The sequence below is a fragment of the Anomaloglossus baeobatrachus genome, chromosome 11 (genome assembly GCF_048569485.1).
Source record: "Anomaloglossus baeobatrachus isolate aAnoBae1 chromosome 11, aAnoBae1.hap1, whole genome shotgun sequence".
NCBI lineage: Eukaryota > Metazoa > Chordata > Amphibia > Anura > Aromobatidae > Anomaloglossus > Anomaloglossus baeobatrachus.
Genome location: NC_134363.1, coordinates 109,267,951 through 109,290,706, shown reverse-complemented (window position 1 = coordinate 109,290,706; position 22,756 = coordinate 109,267,951). Strand labels below are relative to the sequence as shown.

At 48.6% G+C, this 22,756-nt stretch overlaps 1 protein-coding gene across 1 annotated transcript in view; it reads left to right on the top strand.

Moving 5' to 3' along the window:
* Window positions 1–654: 654 nt before the first annotated feature.
* Window positions 655–22,756, top strand: part of MCAM (melanoma cell adhesion molecule) — a 175,914-nt gene continuing 153,812 nt past the window's right edge. The window contains exon 1 of the mRNA XM_075329190.1: window positions 655–763. Coding sequence (XP_075185305.1) covers window positions 718–763 — 46 coding nt within the window. The 5' untranslated portion in view covers window positions 655–717. The remainder of the gene's footprint in view (window positions 764–22,756) is intronic.

Here is a 22,756-nt window from a genome sequence, read left to right as displayed (position 1 = left end):
AACTAGGTTTTATTTTTGGAGTAGGCCTTTCTGTATATTTTAAGCATGCTCAAAATAGCCCCCAAAATCTTACTAGGGCTTATTTTCGGGGAAACAGGGTAGGAGTCTTCTTGTATTCCAGGTCCCCATCTATTACTTAAAGACCAACTACTACAACAAATAAGGCTGACTCCCTGATTCCAGCACAAAAGTAAGTGTGTGGAATATGGTAGTGCTATGGAAATAAAAGTATTATTATTATTATTATTATTATTATTATTATTATTATGTGTGATCATGGAGTATTTATCTGCTACTTTCATTTAATTTTTTTGATACAATTCGACAAACTAAAAATATTCGATTGTGTAACTAATGAAGCAACAATTTTGAGAAAACATATAGGTTCAATTGACGGAAAACTGTGAGTGATAACCTGAAGGCTTGAAAAAAAAATTAATTGAAATATGGTAGTAAATAAACATTTGTGGTTTTCATCGTAATTGGCAATGGATGGAACATCTCTTCAAATTCACCAGATTGTAGACTTTAAAGCCCCAGTCCCTGCCGCCACCTGGAGCCCTGAGCTGCAGTAGACTGCTGGTATCTGGTGGGGTCTGTGCTGTATGTCCGCCCCTCCTGCCTCTTCACACCCTCCCTCTCCCCCTGACGTCAGCCGGTCTCTGCTCAGTATTCTTCAGCTTCTGCAGGCTGCTGTGTACAGTGACATACAGGACCATGGATATACTGATCCTGCTCCCCCTGTGCCTGCTCAGCTGGAGAGGTAAATCAGGCACATTGGTCATGGCGTGAGCTGCGCCCTACTGATATGTTCTGTATGTATGACTGACTGTGCCTATTACAATATGTTCATACTACTGCTGTGATATATATACATATATTGCTGTGATCTCTCTCTCTCTATATTATATATATATATATATATATATATATATATATATATATATATATATATATATATATATATATATATACTGTGTATATATGGGCTTCCACTGTGTTTGACTTTTTACCTGTGATCGTGGAGGGATCATGGACTTTTATAAGGGTTGGAAACTTTGTGGCGCTTTATTTCGTCCTGATAGCTAAAATTTAACGAGAAAAAAAGCAAATTTATAATTCTGACTAAAAACAGTAAAATTGCTTTGGTGTATGGATTTAGTTGCAATCGCGGTGCACTGGGTGAGGTCTCCAGGCTGGCTGTTTCTGCTATCATCCCATTAAGAATTACCAGTGGTCACCATAATCTCAGCATGTAAATGATCAAAATGATGAAAGCCATCAAACCACAAGGTGCAATGATCTGCAAAAAAAATCTGTAAAGTGTCACAGATATCACTGAATTTGCTGGGGTGAACAGTAACAATGAAATACCCCATAGGAGGGATTTATTTTGCTATGGTGAAACTGGAATTTCAAACAAAGTTTCCCTCCTGCCAAAATATTTAGGTGTGAATGGACAGCCGGTGATGGATCCTCCATGATGACTTTATCAGCATCACTAGGAGCTCCTGGCATAACAAACAGCAGCAAAGGGAAAGTGCTCCAGATATAAGGAACTTTGCCTCTGGCTTTCCCATATATTCTGTGTGTAGATATTGTATGGTGATGGAGCTTCATTGGGAATGATGGTGACGATGTGATCTGTTCCCTTATTTAGTAAAAGCTACAAAGGTCTCATTCTAAACAATGCTGCTCGGCTGCTGAACATGGGCATGGGTGATATTACATGAGTGTTATTATAGCAGTATTATTACGAGTGTCGTTATATGAGTGTTATTACTGAGGCCGGCTTGTTGAATGCCATATCCGTCCATTGCTGTTAGCCCCATGCCTCGCACTTGCTGGGTGTGTATGGGAGATGCTGAGCATGAATGTAACCCGGGCTATTTTAGTAGTGGTGGTGATGATGTACACCCTGCCCCTCCTAAATCCTATTCTGTGGCCTCTCAGTGAATACACACTATGTAGATTGTCTCACATTGACATTTACTCATTTTGACCAGAAAACCCCAAATGGATCTCCCCATTCTTATAAAGAAAAGTCGTCACCCCTGTAACCCCTCTGACGTCACCCGCATCCGAATCAGCCTTCCCACCCCTTTCCTTACAAATTTACTAAACAATAGATGCTTGTGGAGCCTCATAATGCAGTTATTAACATGGTATATACTATTCACTGGCAAAGGAAATTACACATGGGAGTGTCATCCACTCCGCATATAATAGAAATGGAATTCCAGTTATCGGTGATTAACTCTTTTAGCCATCTTGGTAGAGTCAGTACAAGTCGACAAAGTATTCAGGGGGCCGGGGATAGTTCACCGCCCTCGTATCATCGACCCATCTCTATTCATTTTGTATCAATCTGTGACTTGCAGTCATTCATAGAACAATAGTCTTATATTATGCGTTGCGTCATTTATTACCCATATATATATATTGTAGCAAAATGTGCTCTATCCTCGAAAAACACTGGCCTTTTTTACAGACTGACTCAGTTCTCGCTTGCTCTATCAGTGGCTCCCCTAATCTATTATGCTACCTGCGATTGCCCATATAGTTATGTGGGCTTGACTTCTGGAGAGCTACGGATCCGGGTGAGGGAGCACGTGAGGGACACTGGCGCGGCCAAGACAGCGGACGGCATTACCTCGTTGAAAACATTATCTCACCATTTCAGTATTTTTCATGGGTGCAATCTCCAATTTTTAAAATTTGAGGAATTGAAGTTATCCATTGTGAAATACATGGAGGAAATATTAAAAAATGACTGGCTCAACGAGAAATGAGGTGGATTGTGACTCTTAATACAGTTACTCCTCATGGCCTTAAGGAGGCATTGCGTTTTTCCTCCTTCTTATGAGCCTTAATGTATATACTTTTTCTTCCCCCTTTCTCCCCCCCTTCCCCTTGCCCTCTTTTTCTCTCCCGCCTTCGCCTCTGATTTTTAATATATTAAAGTTTCTTTCTGATGCACTGTCATTTAATTTTGTTGTTTATTTATGTTTTGTTATTTTTTTTTTTGCTTTTATTTTCTTCTTAGTTCATAATGATGCACCTTATCCCTTGTTGCCTCAGGCAATGGCTTTTTCTACAGATTCCTATGGATGTAACATGGACACTTGGATTGCTTTTATCATGAATTGTTACTATGTTATGTGTGAACTTTTGATATCATGTACTATTTTTGTACAGCAATTAAATGGTACATTATTATTGTGTATATTGGTACGATTTCCCCTTATTGTAATCAACAATACCTGTTCCTATGTGTTATCCTGTGCAGCTTTTTTATGGTATTAGGCACTGCATTTACCATTCTGTGGTGGTTTTTACCTCCTGCTGGCGGTCAGTGCGCCTGCGTTTGCTCGCTCGCTTCCCCCCTGGCGCAGCACCGCATCTTACCGCGTCTGCGCTGAGCCATGGTGATGCGTCCCGGCTCCCGCACATGTGCCCTGGCGCGTTCATGGCTGGGTTTGCGCTGAGGGGGAGGCGGGCATGTGTACGCAGGCGCCACTCCATGTCCACCTTTGTATGAGGTTACCGTGGTTGCTTATACTTGTAGGAGGTTATCGTGGCTTAAGGCCTATTTCAGTGCTGCACCTGACATAGGTGCATCTACTTCCTCTTTCCCCCTGATGAAGCAGCAGGTGACCCCGTAGGCCGTGAAACGTGGATTGAGGTACACCACTCTAGACCCTGGGCTCTTTTCCTACTTAGGTAATTGTCAATATTTTAGAATTAGGGGTACTTTGCACACTACGACATCGCAAGCCAATGCTTGCGATGCCAAGCGCGATAGTCCCCGCCCCTGTCGCAGCTGCGATCTCTTGTGATAGCTGCCGTAGCGAACATTATCGCTACGGCAACTTCACATGGACTTACCTGCCCTGTGACGTCGCTCTGGCTGGCGACCAGCCTCCTTCTTAATGGGGCGGGTCGTGCGGCGTCACAGCGACGTCACACGGCAGGCAGCCAATAGAAGAGGAGGGGCGGAAATGAGCGGGACGTAAACATCCCGCCCACCTCCTTCCTTCCGCATAGCCGGCGTGAGCCGCAGGACGCAGGTAGGAGATGTTCCTCGCTCCTGCAGCTTCACACACAGCGATGTGTGCTGCCGCAGGAACGAGCAACAACATCGTAACATCAGTCCTTCCGAAATTATGGAAATGACTGACGCTACACCGACGCTACACCGATCATACGATTTCGATGCTTTTGCGCTCGTTAATCGTATCAAAAATGCTTTACACACTCCGATATCATCAGCGACACCGGATGTGCGTCACTTTCGATTTGACCCCACCGATATCGCACCTGCGATGCCATAGTGTGCAAAGTACCCCTTACAGTCCCTCTGGGCTGTATGCAGTTTACTACTTGTACTTTTCATAAATATGGTTGTTTACTATTTCTCTGCATATAGCTCCGTATAACTGGCTCTATATTTGGCCCAGGGTTTTTGGTTGTGGTGCTTCTCTTTGTCCTGCATATATATCACTGTGTCACCTTTTATTTGGTACCTTGTTATTGTATATGCATTTTTGCAGGATATTTTGGGACTTTTTCTCTTAGGCTTAGCACACATCGCGAGAAAAACGGAGTGAGTGGAATGTGATAAAAAAAATCACATTCCTCTGGGACCAATATTACTCTATGGACCCACTCCCATGTGCAATTGTTTTATCAGTCCTAATTGGACCGAGAAAACAGTCGCAGCATGCTGCGGGTGGAATGCGATCTTGTTATACTCGCAACCATTCAAGTCTATGGGGCGAGAGAAACATCGCATTGCACTCGTGTTATATCTGCCGGCAACGGAGGAGATAGGGAGATAAATACCTCCCTCCCCTCCGCAGCGCTGGCCCTCCCCTCCGCAGCGCAGCCCCCCCTCCGCAACTGTGGTCTGATCGCACGATTGGACTACAGTCGGATGACACTTGCATGACACTCAGCTCCCGCTGTGCTGCAAGCGTGTGCCGAGTGTCATGCGAGCACTTGCAGTAATCCCCGTGTGGCCTCATCGTTAGAGATATCGTTTCTCTTCTTGTTATCCTTCATGCACAATTGCACTTTGCTGTAATTTTCAATAAATTAAAAATGTTTCAGCATTTAACTCATTGCTCTCCAATTTTTCATGGTTGGTTGAGTTGCTGGTAATCTGGCTGTTTTTTTCACCCCTCCTGATCACAATTTATATTTTTTCAGATGGAAAGTAGGTATTTTATATATATATATATATATATATATACATACAGTGTGTCCACCAATATCCTGTCCACCGCCATTAACTTGAGAACGGCGGCAGCTATAGGCATAGAAGTGGTGTCTAGGTATAGTAAAGTACCCATGCGCTACGCAGCGCAATGAAACCACCTATAGCGCCACCTGGTGGAAAACAGTTAGCATTTTTATCTCGAAAACGGAACAAGATAGAGAAAAAAAGTGAATTACAAAGTTTTAGGGCATCATCAATTCAGTATGAATCGACACCTTGCATACAGAAATGCTATGATTAGAATGTGAAAACTCACAAGGCTGTGGACGTGAAGCGATACCTCATGGAGACTTTCCTACAAGTCATTGGGTATGGTGGCTGCGTGGAGTGGCCTCCGCGCTCACCTGACCTGACCCAATTGGACTTCTTTCTGTGAGGTCACATCAAACAGCAGGTGTATGCGACCCCTCCACCAATATTGCAGGACCTACGACGACGTATCACAGATGCTTGTGCAAACGTGTCACCTACCATATTGCACATTTTAAAAATCAATCCTTAGTCTTTTGATCCTTAGTAATCACCTCACACTGATCAGAGATCTAATAGGTGAATCTATATCAGGGATCATGAACATTTTTGGCTGATAGAGCCATAAATGCCACATATTTTAAAATGTAATTCCGTGAGAGCCATACTCATCAGGATGAAGTGGCAGTGGTGGAGCGGCTCAGAAGGTCCCAGGAGGTAGGGTAGGCAATGCTACAGTCAACTAGTGGACGGAGGGTTGGCGATACTGCTGCAGGCTCGTCAGGTGTAATGGCGGTGGACGCCATTGATCTACCGGCATTCTGTTTTGAATCTCCCGCAGTTGAGGAGATCGACTGCAATAAAATGGCCACGGCGCATGCACAGATTAACGCAATGGACTTCAAGAAAATGGCCGCGGAGTCCTATCTGCGCACGCGCTGCCTCCCCGGCCATTTTCTTGACGTCGATCTCATCAACTGCAGGAGATTCAAAGCAGCCAGCAGTCCGCCAGCTATTGCGGGATTGCTAGCAGGACCCCCCATGAGCCCGCAGTATTGCCGACTCTGCGCCAGCACTGCCTCCCCGATAAGCCATATGCGGTTTGTAAGACGCACCCCGATTAGTTTTGGGGGGAAAAAAGTGCACCTTACAAACAGGAAGATTTGTCTGCGAGCCAGATACAGCCATCAAAAGAGCCGCATCTGGCTCGCGAGCCATAGGTTCCCGACCCCTGATCTATATATATAATGCAGAAAATGTCTATCCTGAAGGATCTCACATCTCATTTATGAAAACTACTACACAGTCACACTGTTCTAGTCATCCATAGCAACCAATCAGAGCTCAACTTTCACTTTACCTCAGCAGCTTCAATTGCCATGGGCAACCTGAACGAACTTACTATGAGGCAATTTTCATACATGACGCCCCAGTTACTTCTGTACTGCTTGTTGACAGTCGTTGCTATAGTTACAGACTTTAGCGTGACTTTTCAGGTTGCCCCACCTTAGAGATTATAAGGTTGTTACCCTGTGGCGCCCCTGACCTGGTCAGGCACCACTGAGTACTGCACCCATGCTGGGGACAGTACAATACAGGTAATCCAGAAGGCTGACAGGGGTGTGGAACACAGGCGCATAGTGATCAGGTCTCACACATGTACCTTTGAGAGGACCCCTGGGGGTCCCAGGAGGGGGCAAAGCCTATACCTCCACTGGAATAGTGGCAGGGGGTCGAAAGCCTCCATCTCCTCTCAAGGGGTGTGGTGGAGAGTCTGGTTGCTAGGTGGCGTAGGCAAGAACAGGAGAGGAGGAGCAGTGAGTCAGTTAGAGGAGAACTCCAGAGGGCTCAGTGAGGAGCAGACCTGTGGGGTTGATGCTGTCTAACAGCGCCCGCGCAGTGGCTACTGACGGGGGAGAACGGTCAACTAGGAGTGCTACCTGAAAGCCAGCTTCAGCTAGAGAGAAAGCACGGAGTGGGAAGTAAGGAGACTGCTAGAGAGCACCAGGCCCAACCGGGCGGCAGATCCCGAAGCGAAGATAGATCCAGCTTTCTTCTGCTAAACCTGCCGGTGTGGGGCTCTCAAAGCCCACACCACAACACCACAAAAGCCGCAGCCACGTAACCGCAGTGAGGGCCCATAGGTCACAGGAGGCAAGCAGCTGGAGTGGCCTGGTCCGGGGAACAAGCAAACGGCAAACAAAAGGGGGAGAGAGGCTGCAGCATCTTCCCTGGGTGACCCCCATAGGGACTCAAAGTCGGGGTCACCCCAAACCACCAAGGGCTAAGGAAGGCGAGTCAGTAGTCACCCTCATAAAGTCAGCCTGAAGGATACCTGGTTCCCATCTGGTTCATCCCAGCTACGCCCGGGCTACTCACCCTGCCATCAAATGTGAGTAAAGCCCTTGAAAGACAGTTCTGCCTGTGTGAGTCATTCTGCGACTTGTGGTACTACAAACCTACACAGGGCCCTGGGGCTTGCCTCACTCTCAGGAGGCTACTACATCCGACTGCACCCACCATCAGCCCCAGGCGTCCCCTAACCTGCAGTGGCGGTCCCCACTGACCGCAATACTGAGAGTGGCGTCACGATCAAAACCGAAGATTCCCTACCTGTGACCAGCACCAGCTACGTGGAGTCCCTGAAGGTATGCACCGATACAACACCTGTGGGGCTTCACATCTTCTGGCGTCACGAACAGGATAAGGACTAGACCTGTTCAGACAGGTGACCATGTGCCTGGGCGGTCCGCTTGAAAAATTGGAAGCGCCGCCATATTGCCACCATGAAAAGCGCGCTGAAAAACAACAGCAGCCCGCGCTGGAAGAAGTTACCGCCCACGAAGAGGTGTGGCTACCCAGAGATCCTCTGCAGAGTTCTGAGCTTGCCAGCGAAGAGAGCGGAAGCGTCCAGAGACGGCGGAGCAGAAGAGAAGCCAGCAGCTTGCTAATGAAGATGGCGTCTGAAAGCAGAGATCCAGAGCCAGGCTCCGCTGCCTGGTGGTGTCGGGAGCTCGCCGAGTTCTGCGATCAACTAGAAGCCAGGGTCGGAAGGCTGATCAGAGAGGGACGCGAGGAGTTTCTATGGATGACCGCGGCGGTTCGGGCCTACGAGGAGAGAGCCGCGCACCGAGTGCCAGATCGGGCGGTGACAACTCAGACCCCGATGCTGCCAACGATGGGCGAGTCGAGTGATGCCCCGGCTAGCGCAAGTGCCCCGACCCCTACTGCCACGCCCGCGGTCCCTGAAGAGGCGCCCGGCGCGGCGACGCTGAACCAGGCCGCAGCCACGCCAGGTGCGGCCCGCCAAGCCCCGGCCGCCGCAGCGATGCCCTGCTCGGCCCGCCAAGCCCCGGCCGCCGCAGCGATGCCCTGCTCGGCCCACCAAGACCCGGTCCCTGCAGCGATGCCCAGCCCAGCCTGCACAGACCCCATCGCAGCTGCGACGCCGATCCAGGCCGCCGCCATACAGGGCGCGGCCCGCCAAGACCAGGCCGCCGCCATGCCAGGCGCGGCCCGCCAAGACCAGGCCGCCGCCATGCCAGGCGCGGCCCGCCAAGACCAGGCCGCCGCCAAACAGGGCGCGGCCCGCCAAGACCAGGCCGCCGCCATGCCAGGCGCGGCCCGCCAAGACAAAGCTGACGTACCATTTACCCCGGCCTGCAAGGCCAGAGCAGACAAGGCTCCCCAGGTTCAGGAAGTCCCTGCTAGGCAATCCCTGGTAGGTGAGGACTCCGCATACTGGCAGCTAAAAGCCGACCTGGAAGCTAAGTTCCCACGGGAGATGGTGGAGCGGTACATGCTCCCTCCGCACACCCCAAAGAGTATCCCGACAGCTCCTGCAGCAACCACGGCAAAGAGTTCCCCACCTGGGCCGGCAGAAAGAAGTCCATCCCCAGCACTGCTACCCAAGGAGTGCCAGGAAGAACTAAGGGGGGGAGGAGGCCAGGAGGTTGAGGGGCTGACTCCAGAGCCATACCCAGAGCCAGAGATGCTGCCTTATTCTCGCTGGGATGAGGAAGACCTGACACCATCTGCAGAAGAAGAACTGCCCAAAAGCCTTACCTGGGAGTTTGTGAGCTGCACCCTACAGAATCCAGCCCGTAAGACACACCGCAACAGAACGCAACTATCCTCTGCACCGTCATCTCCAGAGCAGAGAGAAGTCACCGCCAGAGACCTGCAAGAAAAACGAGCCCTGAGAAGGTCCAAAGCCCAGGCCAGAGGACCCCTTTTCAGAGGAGTAGTGGAGGATTTTAATCTGAGAAGTGGATATGGATTCATCGTAGCACCTGGTATCAAAGAAGGGATATTTGTCAACAGAAGAGATGTGAGAGCTCATCTGCCTAGAGGACACCCTGGCAGAAATCTAAAGATGGGAGATTCAGTCCAGTTTACTATGCACCAAGGTGAAAGAGGATTGTATGCTCTGGACGTAACACAAAGTCCTAAAGAAAGAGAAGGAAGACAAAGCAGAGAAAAAGAACCTACGGATGAAACAACCACAGACGACGACAAAGAGCAGGAAAGCAGCAGGTGCCGCAGCCATACAGGCTCAAGCCCTGGTAAAGAGGAGTAAAGTAAAGGAAAGTAAGAAGTTACTGTTTCGACCAGTTTGAAAGTTTTGTTTTGCAACGTTCACGTTTAAGCATGTGCCCACAAAAACTATTGTGAGAAAACCATAAACCTTAAGGCTATGAACTGGCTATAGCCACAAACTCTCGCAGTGTAAATAGTTACACCAGAGGGCACCACCGCCACCAGAGTCAGCCTGTTTAGGGGCTTGGCTCGTCTGCAACCAGGAGGAGCCCGTCCGTATATAGGGCCTTGGCTCACCTGCAACCAGAGAGCACGCCTGTTTATGGGGCCTTGGCTCACCACCACAAAGAGGGTACCTGGTCAGCACCAACTGTGGAGGCCGCCTCTGCATCCTGCCAGAAGAGGCTGAAGGCGCGGATCCACCAGGCCAGGTATACCCTGAAAACCACCAGCCCATGTAAGCCGCCTCTACATCCTGCCAGAAGTGGCTGAAGTCGCGGCCAACGTGAAAGGGTTTTGGGTGGGTTAACGGACTTGTGGGTGGAGGGTGGTGATGTATGGTACCTGGTGCTTTTAAAAATGTTTTTCATGTTTTAATGTTTTATGCATTTTAAAATGTTGTCTTGCAGCCCGAGGACGTGCTGGTGATAACTAAGGGGGAATGTGGCGCCCCTGACCTGGTCAGGCACCACTGAGTACTGCACCCATGCTGGGGACAGTACAATACAGGTAATCCAGAAGGCTGACAGGGGTGTGGAACACAGGCGCATAGTGATCAGGTCTCACACATGTACCTTTGAGAGGACCCCTGGGGGTCCCAGGAGGGGGCAAATCCTATACCTCCACTGGAATAGTGGCAGGGGGTCGAAAGCCTCCATCTCCTCTCAAGGGGTGTGGTGGAGAGTCTGGTTGCTAGGTGGCGTAGGCAAGAACAGGAGAGGAGGAGCAGTGAGTCAGTTAGAGGAGAACTCCAGAGGGCTCAGTGAGGAGCAGACCTGTGGGGTTGATGCTGTCTAACAGCGCCCGCGCAGTGGCTACTGACGGGGGAGAACGGTCAACTAGGAGTGCTACCTGAAAGCCAGCTTCAGCTAGAGAGAAAGCACGGAGTGGGAAGTAAGGAGACTGCTAGAGAGCACCAGGCCCAACCGGGCGGCAGATCCCGAAGCGAAGATAGATCCAGCTTTCTTCTGCTAAACCTGCCGGTGTGGGGCTCTCAAAGCCCACACCACAACACCACAAAAGCCGCAGCCACGTAACCGCAGTGAGGGCCCATAGGTCACAGGAGGCAAGCAGCTGGAGTGGCCTGGTCCGGGGAACAAGCAAACGGCAAACAAAAGGGGGAGAGAGGCTGCAGCATCTTCCCTGGGTGACCCCCATAGGGACTCAAAGTCGGGGTCACCCCAAACCACCAAGGGCTAAGGAAGGCGAGTCAGTAGTCACCCTCATAAAGTCAGCCTGAAGGATACCTGGTTCCCATCTGGTTCATCCCAGCTACGCCCGGGCTACTCACCCTGCCATCAAATGTGAGTAAAGCCCTTGAAAGACAGTTCTGCCTGTGTGAGTCATTCTGCGACTTGTGGTACTACAAACCTACACAGGGCCCTGGGGCTTGCCTCACTCTCAGGAGGCTACTACATCCGACTGCACCCACCATCAGCCCCAGGCGTCCCCTAACCTGCAGTGGCGGTCCCCACTGACCGCAATACTGAGAGTGGCGTCACGATCAAAACCGAAGATTCCCTACCTGTGACCAGCACCAGCTACGTGGAGTCCCTGAAGGTATGCACCGATACAACACCTGTGGGGCTTCACAACCCCTTAAAGAGCGACTCTGTGTGCTGTGACTTTAATTCTTTAAGACCCTTTGGGTAAAATAGCTGAAATCTGCACTCTAGTTGCTATAGGGAACCAGAAGGATTTTACTGGGAGGCAATCTTCATAAATGATGCCCCACTTACATCTGCAGTGGCTATAGGCAACCAGAACAATCTCACTGTGCGGCAATTCTCATAAGGCTACTTCCACACATCCGGTTTGAGCACTGCGGCTCAATCCGGCTGTGAAAACTATGCAACGGATGCGGCGAAAACACCGCATCCATTGCATAAGTTTTGACATGCGGCCTGTCCGTTTTTTTCCGGTTGCGGCATGCTACTGAGCATGCGCAGTGGAAAAAACCGCATGCGGCGACCGGATGCGTTTTTTTCCGCATCGCGCCGCATCCGGCCTCCATAGGCATGCATTGAAAAATGTGCCGCAGCGGCCAGATGCGGCGCGATGCGGTGTTTTTTGCCGGAGCAAAAAACGTTGCAGGGAACGTTCGATCCGGCCGCGGCATCGGCTAAATCTGCCGCATGCGGCAAAAACCGGACCGAACGCAAGCCCCTGCGGCACAATACGGCACTAATGTAAGTCTATGCAAAAAAAAACCGCAACCGGCGTTACAAAAGCCGGTTGCGGTTTTTCTGCAGAACGCCGTATTGTGCCGCAGAGCAAAAATCCGGATGTGTGAAAGTAGCCTATGGCCCCAGTTGCTTGTGCACCGGTTGTGGACAGCTGTTGCTATAGTTACAGACTTTAGAGTGACTTATAAGGTTGCCACACCTTAGCGACTTTGTGGTTGCTGTACCTTTAGGAGCAACTCTTTGGGTGGAGTCACTTTCTTTAAGGCCTTTTGGGCAAAAACTGTGGTTTTGCAGTCAACAATATACTATAGAGCCTAAATTTGAGGGACCAAATGTTGTGGGGGGGGATTTTGAGTTCCAGCAATGCAGTATATTTAGTCTGGTGTTAAAGACTTTAGATTCATATATATATATATATGATATAGGGAGGGAGTCGAGAGATGCACTATTTTTTTCCTTTAGTGGAGTTTAATACTGATGATCTTGACCTGTCTTTAGAGGAGAGAATCATCAATGTGAGATTTGTGGTTGCTTGCCTCCCAGCTCCGATCAGCTATTAGGAATAGACCATGGACTGATAAAGCTGCAGTACCACTCACTGCCACTACACAATGTGCGGTGCTATGACAGTTCTGCTGTGCTGCAGCTCTTGAAATCAGATGATTCCCAATGACCTAATATTATTGATCTTCACTATCTGTTATCAGTGTTCAAGTCCTGAATAACTATTTCATGTAGATGGTGATATTAATGTAATTATACCAACAATGTAGCTGTAGGTGGTGCAGAAGGAGGCATTTGTGCCTAAGGGGGCCCAATAGCCTCTATGTGCTGGAAGAAAACGTCAGCATTAGTAATGCCTTATGGATATCCAGGGGAGGATGCCATTACAGAATATGCAGATATGCCGCAGGTGCTTTACTTTATGCCTAACATTAAGCGGCACGGTGGCTCAGTTAACCATTGCAGCCTTGCAGCGCTAGGGTCTTGGGTTCAGATCCCACCAAGGACAATATCTACCAGGAGTTTGTATGTTCTCCCCGTGTTTCTGTGGGTTTCTTCTGGGTGCGCCGGTTTCCACCCACACTCAAAAGATATACAGATAGGGAATTTAGATTGTGGGCCCCAATGGGGACAGTGATATTAGTGTATGTAAAGCGCTGCGGAATATGGTAGCACTATATAAAAATAAAGCTTATTATAATTAAGCTATGTTACTAGAGATGTAACTATCGTCCATTCTATCACGTAGTGTGACGCCCCTGCGGTAACCAGGTGTCGCAAAAACAAGGTCGGGTCCAACATGACTGTGCCAGTCATCACACACACACTAGCACACTGGGACATATACACTCACAACCAGGGTGGGAGACCCCCTTAGAGCCAGGTGACAGGACTGGGCACTGTGAGATAACAGGTAGCCAACTGGGGAGGGAGGAACCAGACCTGGGGGAAGAGAGAGTCTGTGAACTAACTAATTTACAAGGGCATCTCAATGAATTAGAATATCATCAAAAAGTTACTTTATTTCAGTAATTCAATACAAAAAGGGAAACACATATATTATATAGAGTCATTACACACAGAGTGATCCATTTCAAGTGTTTATTTCTGTTAATGTTGAGTATTATGGCTTTGAAAACCCAAAATTCATTATCTCAGAAAATTAGAATATAAGACCAACTGAAAAATTATTTTATTGTAAACTCAGAAATGTTGGTGCCTACTGAAAACTCTGTACAGTAAATGCCTCAATACTTAGTCGGGGCTCCTTTTTGCATGAATGAGGCCTAAGACACACTGCATGAAAATCGGAGCGCGTGGATTGTGATAAAACATCACATTCCACTCGGACTAATATTAGCCTATGTGCCGGCACCCATGAGCGATTATTTTCTCAGCCCTAATCGGACCGAGAAAACAATCGCAGCATGCTGCGGGTGCACTGCAGTCCTTGTTTCTCTCGCTCTCATTCAAGTCTATGGGGCGAGAGAAAAATCACACTGCACTTGCATTATACCAGTGTACCGCGAGTGCAGAGAGAGAATGGCAATAGCCAGCAATAGAGGAGAGAAGGAGATAAATCCCTCCCTCTCCTCCGCAGCACTGGCCTGCCCCTCCACAGTGTCGGCCCGTCCCCCGCAGCTGTGGTCCGATCACATGATTGGACCTCAGTCACAGTGACACTCTCATGACACTTGGCTCCCGCTGTGCTGCCAGTGTGAGCCGAGTGTCATGCGAGGATCGCAGTAGTCCCCCGTGTGGCCCCGGCCTTACTGCATCAATGAAAGAAAAAAACAATCCAGCTTCCGGAATAATGTAAAATCTTGTGCAAGCTTTATTTTAAAGGACGTAAAAATTATAATTACAAGGGCCAAAATAGGGAGCCCATGTGCGGCTATGCGTTTCGAACGCTGCCTGCGTTCTTTGTCAAGCCTGACAAAGAACGCAGGCAGCGTTCGAAACGCGTAGCCGCACATGGGCTCCCTATTTTGTCCCTTGTAATTATAATTTTTACGTCCTTTAAAATAAAGCTTGCACAAGATTTTACATTATTCCGGAAGCTGGATTGTTTTTTTATTCAGTTGGATCCCTGCACTGCCAGAGTGTTATCCTTGCATGCCAGACCTCACCACAGCTGAGCTGGATCACCTTTTTTTTTTTTTTCCTACTGCATCAATGCAGCGTGGCATGTAGGTGATCAGCCTGTGGCACTGCTGAGGTGTTATGGAAGCCCAGGTTGCTTTGATAGCAGCCTTCAGCTCGTCTGTATTGTTGGGTCTGGTGTGTCTCATCTTCCTCTTGACAATACCCCATAGATTCTCTATGGGGTTTAGGTCAGGCGAGTTTGCTGGCCAATCAAGCACAGTTATACTGTGGCTATTAAACCAGGTATTGGTACTTTTGTCAGTGTGGACAGGTGCCAAGTCCTGCTGGAAAATGAAATTTATATCTACAAAAAACTTGTAGAGGAGGACTATGGGGTGCACTGCAGTATAATATATGGAGGAATATGGGGTGAATTGTAATACATGGAAGACTATGGGAGGTGCATTATAATAATTGGAGGACTATGGGGGTGCATTCTAATATATGAAGGGTTATGTGGGACTCATTATACTATATGGAAGGTTATGTGGGGGCTATTATAGTATTTGGAGAACTATATACGAGGGGGGACAGAGATACAAACATGGGATGTGTCATAGTTCGCCTCCCCGTCCACATGGCTAGGGGGCGGAGCCTTCTCTCGGGCCTCACTTCCGGACCCTGGATGTCTTAAAAGCTGACATTTCCAGTGAACCAGCGCCGGCTATAAGCTTAGCACTGCTTTGCCTGTGATTGCTGGTCCTGTGAGTGATATCCTGATCTGTCTGTTCCTGTGCCTCCCGTGCCCTTGTCTGTGTTCCGTTCCTTGGTCGTCCCTCCTGTCCTCTGTCCCCTCTCCTATTTCCCCACTCGGTTGCTTCCTCCGGTACTGACCTTGACCTGACTTTGACTCCGCTTCTGCTCGTTCCTCCGGTCCTGCTTCTGCCCGTACGGTGTTTGACCCAGCCTGCTTGACTATTCCTTGCATGCTCTGCAGCTCTGCTTCTCAGCTGTGCTTTGAGGTAGTGTATGAGAACGCTGTGTATTTACTTCCAGGTTCTCATTGCTCTGTGTAGTGTCTTCTGCTGCAGAGCTCTGGCTCCCCCTGGTGGCAGCATTACAGGATGGGAAAGTTTTGTACTGAGGGAAAGAGGCTCTTTCCCTCAGCACCCAGCTTTCCCATACTCTGCTAAACATCTTACCCCCAGCACCCAGCTTTTCCATGCTCTAATATCATGGGAAAGCTGGGTGCTGAGAGAAAGATGTATATCAGAGCATGGGAAAGCTGCATGCTGAGGGAAAGATGTATAACAGAGCATGGGGGAGGTGAATACTAAAGACAAGATGGATATCAGAACATAGGAAGGCTGGGTGCTGATAGAAATAGGGATTTCAGATCATGGGAAACTTGAGTGATGAGGGAAAGAACCAAGTGTCAGTGACACTATTGTTCTGTCCCCACTTAAAGGCGATGGAAGGTGCGTAGTTGTGAGAGGTTGTGAGAATCTTACCTTCGTTTTTCCTATAGGTGGGGCAGACAGGACCAGAGCACTCCAGAGTGAAAACATGCACATGCTGAGATGAAACAATGGTGGTTTATTTTCTCCAAAGGTTAGGACATGCAGAGTGCAGTAATCCAAGTACTTGGCATTGTAATTCTCAGTGATGCTTGCCTCTGAAGCTACTACGTGGTCAGAAGACTTTGCTCCTAGTAGCTCCAATCCAATATGGGACGTTGTTCTCACAAACTCTGCTTTGGAAATGAGCATCCCAGGATGTGATGCAAGAGGGTCATCAGACACTCCCATGGGCTGGACAAAGGAAACAGAGGAGCCGAAAGGTCTGACCAGTAGATGGCAGCAGAGACAAGCATGAAAAACATTAAATAACAGTTTTAACTAAGACAAATAGAAACAGCACACTCCCCGTCTGAAATTCACTTTGGGGATTTCACTATTGAGTCCATAATACAACCTGAAAGGAAAGGCATGTTAAATGCAAAAACAAGCTCAATTGAGTCCAAAACAGGAAGGATGGCTCAAAGTTCAGGTCCGGTAGCGTTCATCCTGTAGGGACGCTCTCTATGGGCAAAGGCAGAACAAGTTCGTGGATTGGCCTTGCAAAGGTCTTCGTCTCACCTTTCCTGATGACCTTTAGCTCCACCTTCCAAACATTGCCGTCCTGACTAGGCAGTATCCTAGTAATTAGTCCCATAGGCCAGTCAGTCCTTTCTGTGGTCTGATCTTTCATGAGGACTAGGTCTCCTTCCTTGAGGTTCGGCTTGGAATGTCGCCACTTCTTTCTTCCTTGAAGAATGGTGAGGTATTCCTTCCTCCATCGGTTCCAGAAGTAGTCAGCCAAGTATTGAACCCGTTTCCAGTGTTTTTGATAAGTGTTCGCGTGGGTGAACTCTCCGCTGGGCATTACCACGTTGTCAGTTTTTTGGGTAATGAGAATAGTAGGAGTTAGTATGGTTGGTGTTTCTGGATCCATGGTCACCGGCACAAGGGGTCTTGAATTGATAATGGCTGAGACTTCAGCTTAAAGAGTGACTAGAGTCTCATGTGTGAGTCTTGAGGAATTGACGTCCATTAGCATGGAGTTCAAGATGTTGCGTGAAATCCCGATCATCCTCTCCCAGGAGCCTCCCATGTGAGAACTGTGAGGGGGATTGAAGATCCAGGTGCAACCTTTCTCTGCCAGCTGATCTTGGATAGGTTTGGTGTCGATGTTCAGTTCTCTACATGCACCGACGAAGTTGCTTCCACGGTCAGACCTCAGCTGTTTCACTGGTCCTCTGATGGCAAGGAACCTTCTCAAGGCGTTGATTAGGTTGGAGGTATCCATGGACTCTAACACCTCAATGTGAACGGCTCGAACACTCATGCAGGTGAATAACACAGCCCACCGCTTGCTGTTTGCTTGGCCTCCGCGAGTTCTGCGTGTGGACACCATCCATGGTCCGAAAACGTCTAGGCCCACGTAGGTGAAAGGTGGCTCTGTGGAAAGTCTGTCTGTAGGCAAGTCAGCCATTTGCTGGTACAGTTGTTTTCCTCTCGCTTTACGACAGTGCACACAATCGTGTAGTATTTGTTCTACACGTCTCTTCATTCCAATAACCCAGAGGCCTGCAGACCGTAAAGCACCTTCTGTAATTTGCCTGCCTTGGTGTTCAGTCTTTTCATGGTGGTGTCGGATCAGCAAGACTGTAACATGGTGTTTGTTGGGAATGATGAGAGGATTTTGTTCTGCAACTCCAAGATGAGCCTGATTTAAACGACCACCAACTCTCAGTAAGCCGAAACTGTCGATGACTGGGTTTAAATTGGCGAGAGGACTTCTTAATGGAATCTGCTGTTTGTTGTATAAACACTTCCATTCTATGGCGAATTCACTCTGTTGGAGGTGGCGTATTATGAGGGACTCGCTATGGGAGATGTCCTCAGCAGAAAGGGGTTTGTGGCAGACATGCCAGCGATGACAGTCTTTGGTTTTAAGGTCAGTACGACAGCATCTGGTGATATACACTAACCTAGCGACAGTCCTGACGAGCCTCATCCAGCTGGAGAAATGTTCAAAACGTTGGCAACCGAGGTTGGAAGTTTTTTCTGCACTGGTGGCCAGGGTATTGACTTCAGCTCGGACATCTGGATCGTTGTCCGGATCTAGGATGCTGAAGGCTTCCTGGACACCTTCTTCTGACTGTCTCAGCAAGAACTCTGGACCTGTAAGCCAAGAAGAGTTAGCAAAAGAACTTATAGACATAGGTCTAGTTGCGTGATCTGCTGGATTCTGTTCGGTTGGTACAGGTTCTGCTAGGTTGTTGCAGACTTCCTTGTCCATAAAGGCGACGCTGTGTTCTCTCATTTCAGGCTTGCTGTTCATGGAACGCTGAAGAGAGTTAAATCTGGTCTGAGCTTGAGCTCGGTTGTTTGGGAGTCTTACCCTGGTAGATCGGAAGGGTAATGAAGAGACCCAATGGTTGGTTTTGTCTTTAGAAAACTCACAGTCCATTATTTCGATGAATTCTCTGTCCTCTACTGACAAGGCTACTTTATCGTCGTCCTTGGTTGTGTGAAAGACTGATCTTCCCAAGTTGTCGATATGCAGAGAAGAAGCGATGTCAGGTAGCTGTATTGTGTCTGGAGACTTCTCTTTCACTCCATAGTGATGAGGACATGGCTTTAAGCAGGTTGTGTGCCCATCTCCATGCACATAAGTCTTGAAGGAGTCAATTTCTGATCGATCAACGCACACATTTCCTATGACTACCCATCCCAAGTCCAGTCTCTGGGCGTATGGTGCATAGTCAGGCCCATTACACTGCTGTCGCACCTTGTGTACCCTTAGATTGTCTCTGCCGAGCAGGAGTAGAATCTCTGCGTTATTGTCCAGAGGTGGGATAACACTAGCGAGGTGTCTTAGGTGTGGTTGATGAAATGCAGCTTCTGGGGTAGGAATTTCATTCCTGTGGCTGGGTATTTGGTCACATTCAAGAAGCGTTGGTAGAGGTATTTCAGTCTTCCCATTGATAGGAGAAGCAATGAATCCCTGGGCTCTTCTTCTGCTAGTCTCTATGCGACCCGAGCAGGTGTTCAAGGTGTAGGGTTCTGATGGTCCATTAATTCCGAAGGCTTCAAAGAATTTGGTTCCTGCTAGGGACCGGTTGCTTTGGTCGTCTATGATGGCATACACCTTCATTGCCTTTTCTGGATGTCCCTCGGGATAAACCTTGATGAGGCATATTCAGGCACAACATTTCTGTGTTTGGCCCTCTCCACATACCTCTGAGCATGAGCAGGAGACAGCTGTGGTGGTGTCAGTCTGATTCTTGGGCTCCCCGCCATGACTTGGAGTGGGAGTGGTGGTGACTGCAGCCGGTGTGTCTCTAGCTAGCTGGGTTGAATGCATGGCTGAAACGTGTTTTTCACTATGACACTCCTCACACTTGACGATGGATTTACAGTCCTTGGCCATGTGCTCAAGTGATGCGCAGCATTTGAAACAGATCCCAAGCTCTGTGAGGACTTTCTTGCGCTCCTGTAGGGTTTTGGATCTAAACCCTCTGCACTTGTTCAGTGAATGCGGTTTTTTATGGATGGGACATTCTTGATTGAAGGACTTATCTCGTGATGAGATGGTGTTCTGTTTATCTGTGCGTGCTGCAGGTGATGGTAGCTCAGTCTTCCTGACACTCACAGTGTTCTTAATGTCTCTGCGTTTGTGTATGGCACCTTCATACCTTGATGATGATGTTGCAGCTGCCGAAGTGTTGAACTCTAGGAAATCGAGGCTGGGGTCGTTCCTCATCTGGGCCTGCTCGTCGATGAACTTGCAGAACTGAATAAATGGGGGAAAGGTGACGTCATGCATTCTTTTGTACCTTGAGACTGATGTTGCCCATTTCTCCTGCAGACTGTATGGCAGCTTCACCACGATTGGGTTCACTCCATGGGCTGTATCCAGGTAGCACAGCCCAGACAGACGAGGATCTCTTTTGGCGAGCTCCAGCTCCATGAGCAAATCACTTAGGTCTTGAAGCTTGTGGACTTCTTTAAGGTTGATCTTTGGGATGTCCTGCAGTCTCTTGAATAGGGCTTTCTCTATTGCTTCTACGCTGCCAAAGGTGCGTTCCAGTCTCTGCCATGCAGCAGCGAGACCTGCTTCTGCTTGTCCCACATAGACGGTTCTGAGGCTCTTGATACGGTTTGTAGAGCCTGGGCCCAACCACTTGATCAGGAGGTCGAGCTCCTGTTCCGCAGTGAAGTTGAGATTGGCGATGGCTGCCTTGAAAGTTGCTTTCCAGGCCCTGTAGCTCTCTGCACGATCATCGAATTTCGTGAGACTAGTGTTGATTAGCTCTCTGCTCACCATGAATCTGGCAAACTCAGACATATCTGATTTCTCACCACTTGTTGCCATGACGACTCGTGATGCCCCTGGGGCGTATGGGCTGCCTGGCGTGAATGGATGAGATGTTCCCGGGTAAAATGACGTTGCTGCAGGGTTGAGCTGTGGTTTAGCCTCTGTAGATTCTGATGACCGCTGCTTGAGCTGTGGAAGTGGGTCAGGAAACACTTGGTTGCCATCTTGCCGTGGTGACTGTGTTTGAGAGGGCACCTCTTGGTGACTGTTATTAATTTGCTCGGGTGCTTTAGGTGGCATTGGCACTGGTAGAGGTAAGTTGAAGGTTTCGGTGTTGTCGGCTTGGACGGTACTGCAAACCGGGGTTGCTACAGGTAACTGCTTCAGTACATATAGTCTCTTGTGCGATCTACTGGATTGTCTGATTCCAGTGGTGGCGAGTCAGCTGGATCAGGACCTTGGATTAATGCTTGCTCAAGTAGTCTCACTTTAGCTAGCGCAACTTCCTCTTCCATCTGTGACTGAAGAATCTTTATCCGAGCCTCCGCTTCTGCCCTTTTGGCTTCTGCTTTAGCAGCTTCTGCTTTTGCATGGTCTTCTGCTTTAGCGGCTTCTGTTTTTGCAAGGGCTTCTGCTTTAGCAGCTTCTGCTTTTGCAAGGGCTTCTGCTTTAGCAGCTTCTACTTTTGCAAGGGCTTCTGCCCTTTTGGCTTCTGCTTTAGCGGCTTCTGCTTTTGCAAGGGCTTCTGCTTCAGTCCTTTTGGCTTCTTCCTCTACTTCTCTTTCTGTGAAGGAACGTCTCACCTTGGATTCCTCTGCTCTTATGCGGGCCTCTAGTATCCTGTCGCTCAGGGCTGAGCTTCTTGAGGATGATGACCCGGATGACCGAGAGGAACGTCTAGATGAGGTTGATCGGTGTGATCTGGTTTCTTGCTGGTGAGAGATACGGTGTTCGGCCTTGTCTATGGCATCTTGCACCTTGGCATCGCTTTCCTTGTTTACCTCTTCTGCCTTGCTCAGGTCTGAAAGAGCTTCATCAATTTTAGAGTCTTTTAGAAAGGTAATGTACCTTGTTGACAGTCTCTTGTATCTTTCATGAGCTGTGTTCAGCCGTTCCAGAGCGGCTTGTAAGCATGTGGCATCACCTGATGAGGATTCAAGTCTTGACATGTAATAGGTGACTCGTTCCCACTGTTCTTCCAGGTGTTCACATGGCTCATCTTTCATAGTGTGATAGTTTTCAGTGGCCTTTATCGTGGGTTTGGAAGAGCGCTTCGGTCGGACAACTTTGTCTGCTAGAAGCGTGGGATCTGCCTCCTGGGCTTCATAATGGACAGTATCAGATTGTATTTGCTCTGTTTCAGCAGTGGGGAACTGTCCAAGGTCTTTTTTGGCCATTTTGATTTAAGGTGTACTGTCTCTTTAAGAAACTTGACTTTTGAATAGGGGTCCAAAAATCGTTGTGCAGCTCTGCAAGGACTCCCTGATGAGATTCCCAAGGTGTCTTTAGCAAAACTTGGGGTTCGCAGTGCAGCAATGTGCAGTAATGAGGTATAATGTACTGCAAGTCTATAGAAGTGGTATGGCTAGAGGGAAACAGCAGGTGCATAAACTGTCCCTTTACAATGCAAGCAGAGGTGACACAGGACGTGGCAGATGGGAGAGCTTCCCCTTAGGCTTGTCCAGGCATGCACTGTGCAGGCAGACTAGTGCACAAGGCTTGTTGCTAGGCAGATTACATGGGAAGTTACAGGGCTCTTAGGGATCTGTAGCCGGGGTATTGAGCTCTTAAGCAGTCTTCTGACTGTTCTGTCCCCACTTAAAGGCGATGGAAGGTGCGTAGTTGTGAGAGGTTGTGAGAATCTTACCTTCGTTTTTCCTATAGGTGGGGAAGACAGGACCAGAGCGCTCCAGAGTGAAACATGCACATGCTGAGATGAAACAATGGTGGTTTATTTTCTCCAAAGGTTAGGACATGCAGAGTGCAGTAATCCAAGTACCTGGCATTGAAATCTTCCAGTGATGCTTGCCTCTGAAGCTATTACGTGTGGTCAGATCACTTTGTGATCAGGTCACTTTGCTCCTAGTAGCTCCAATCCAATATGGGA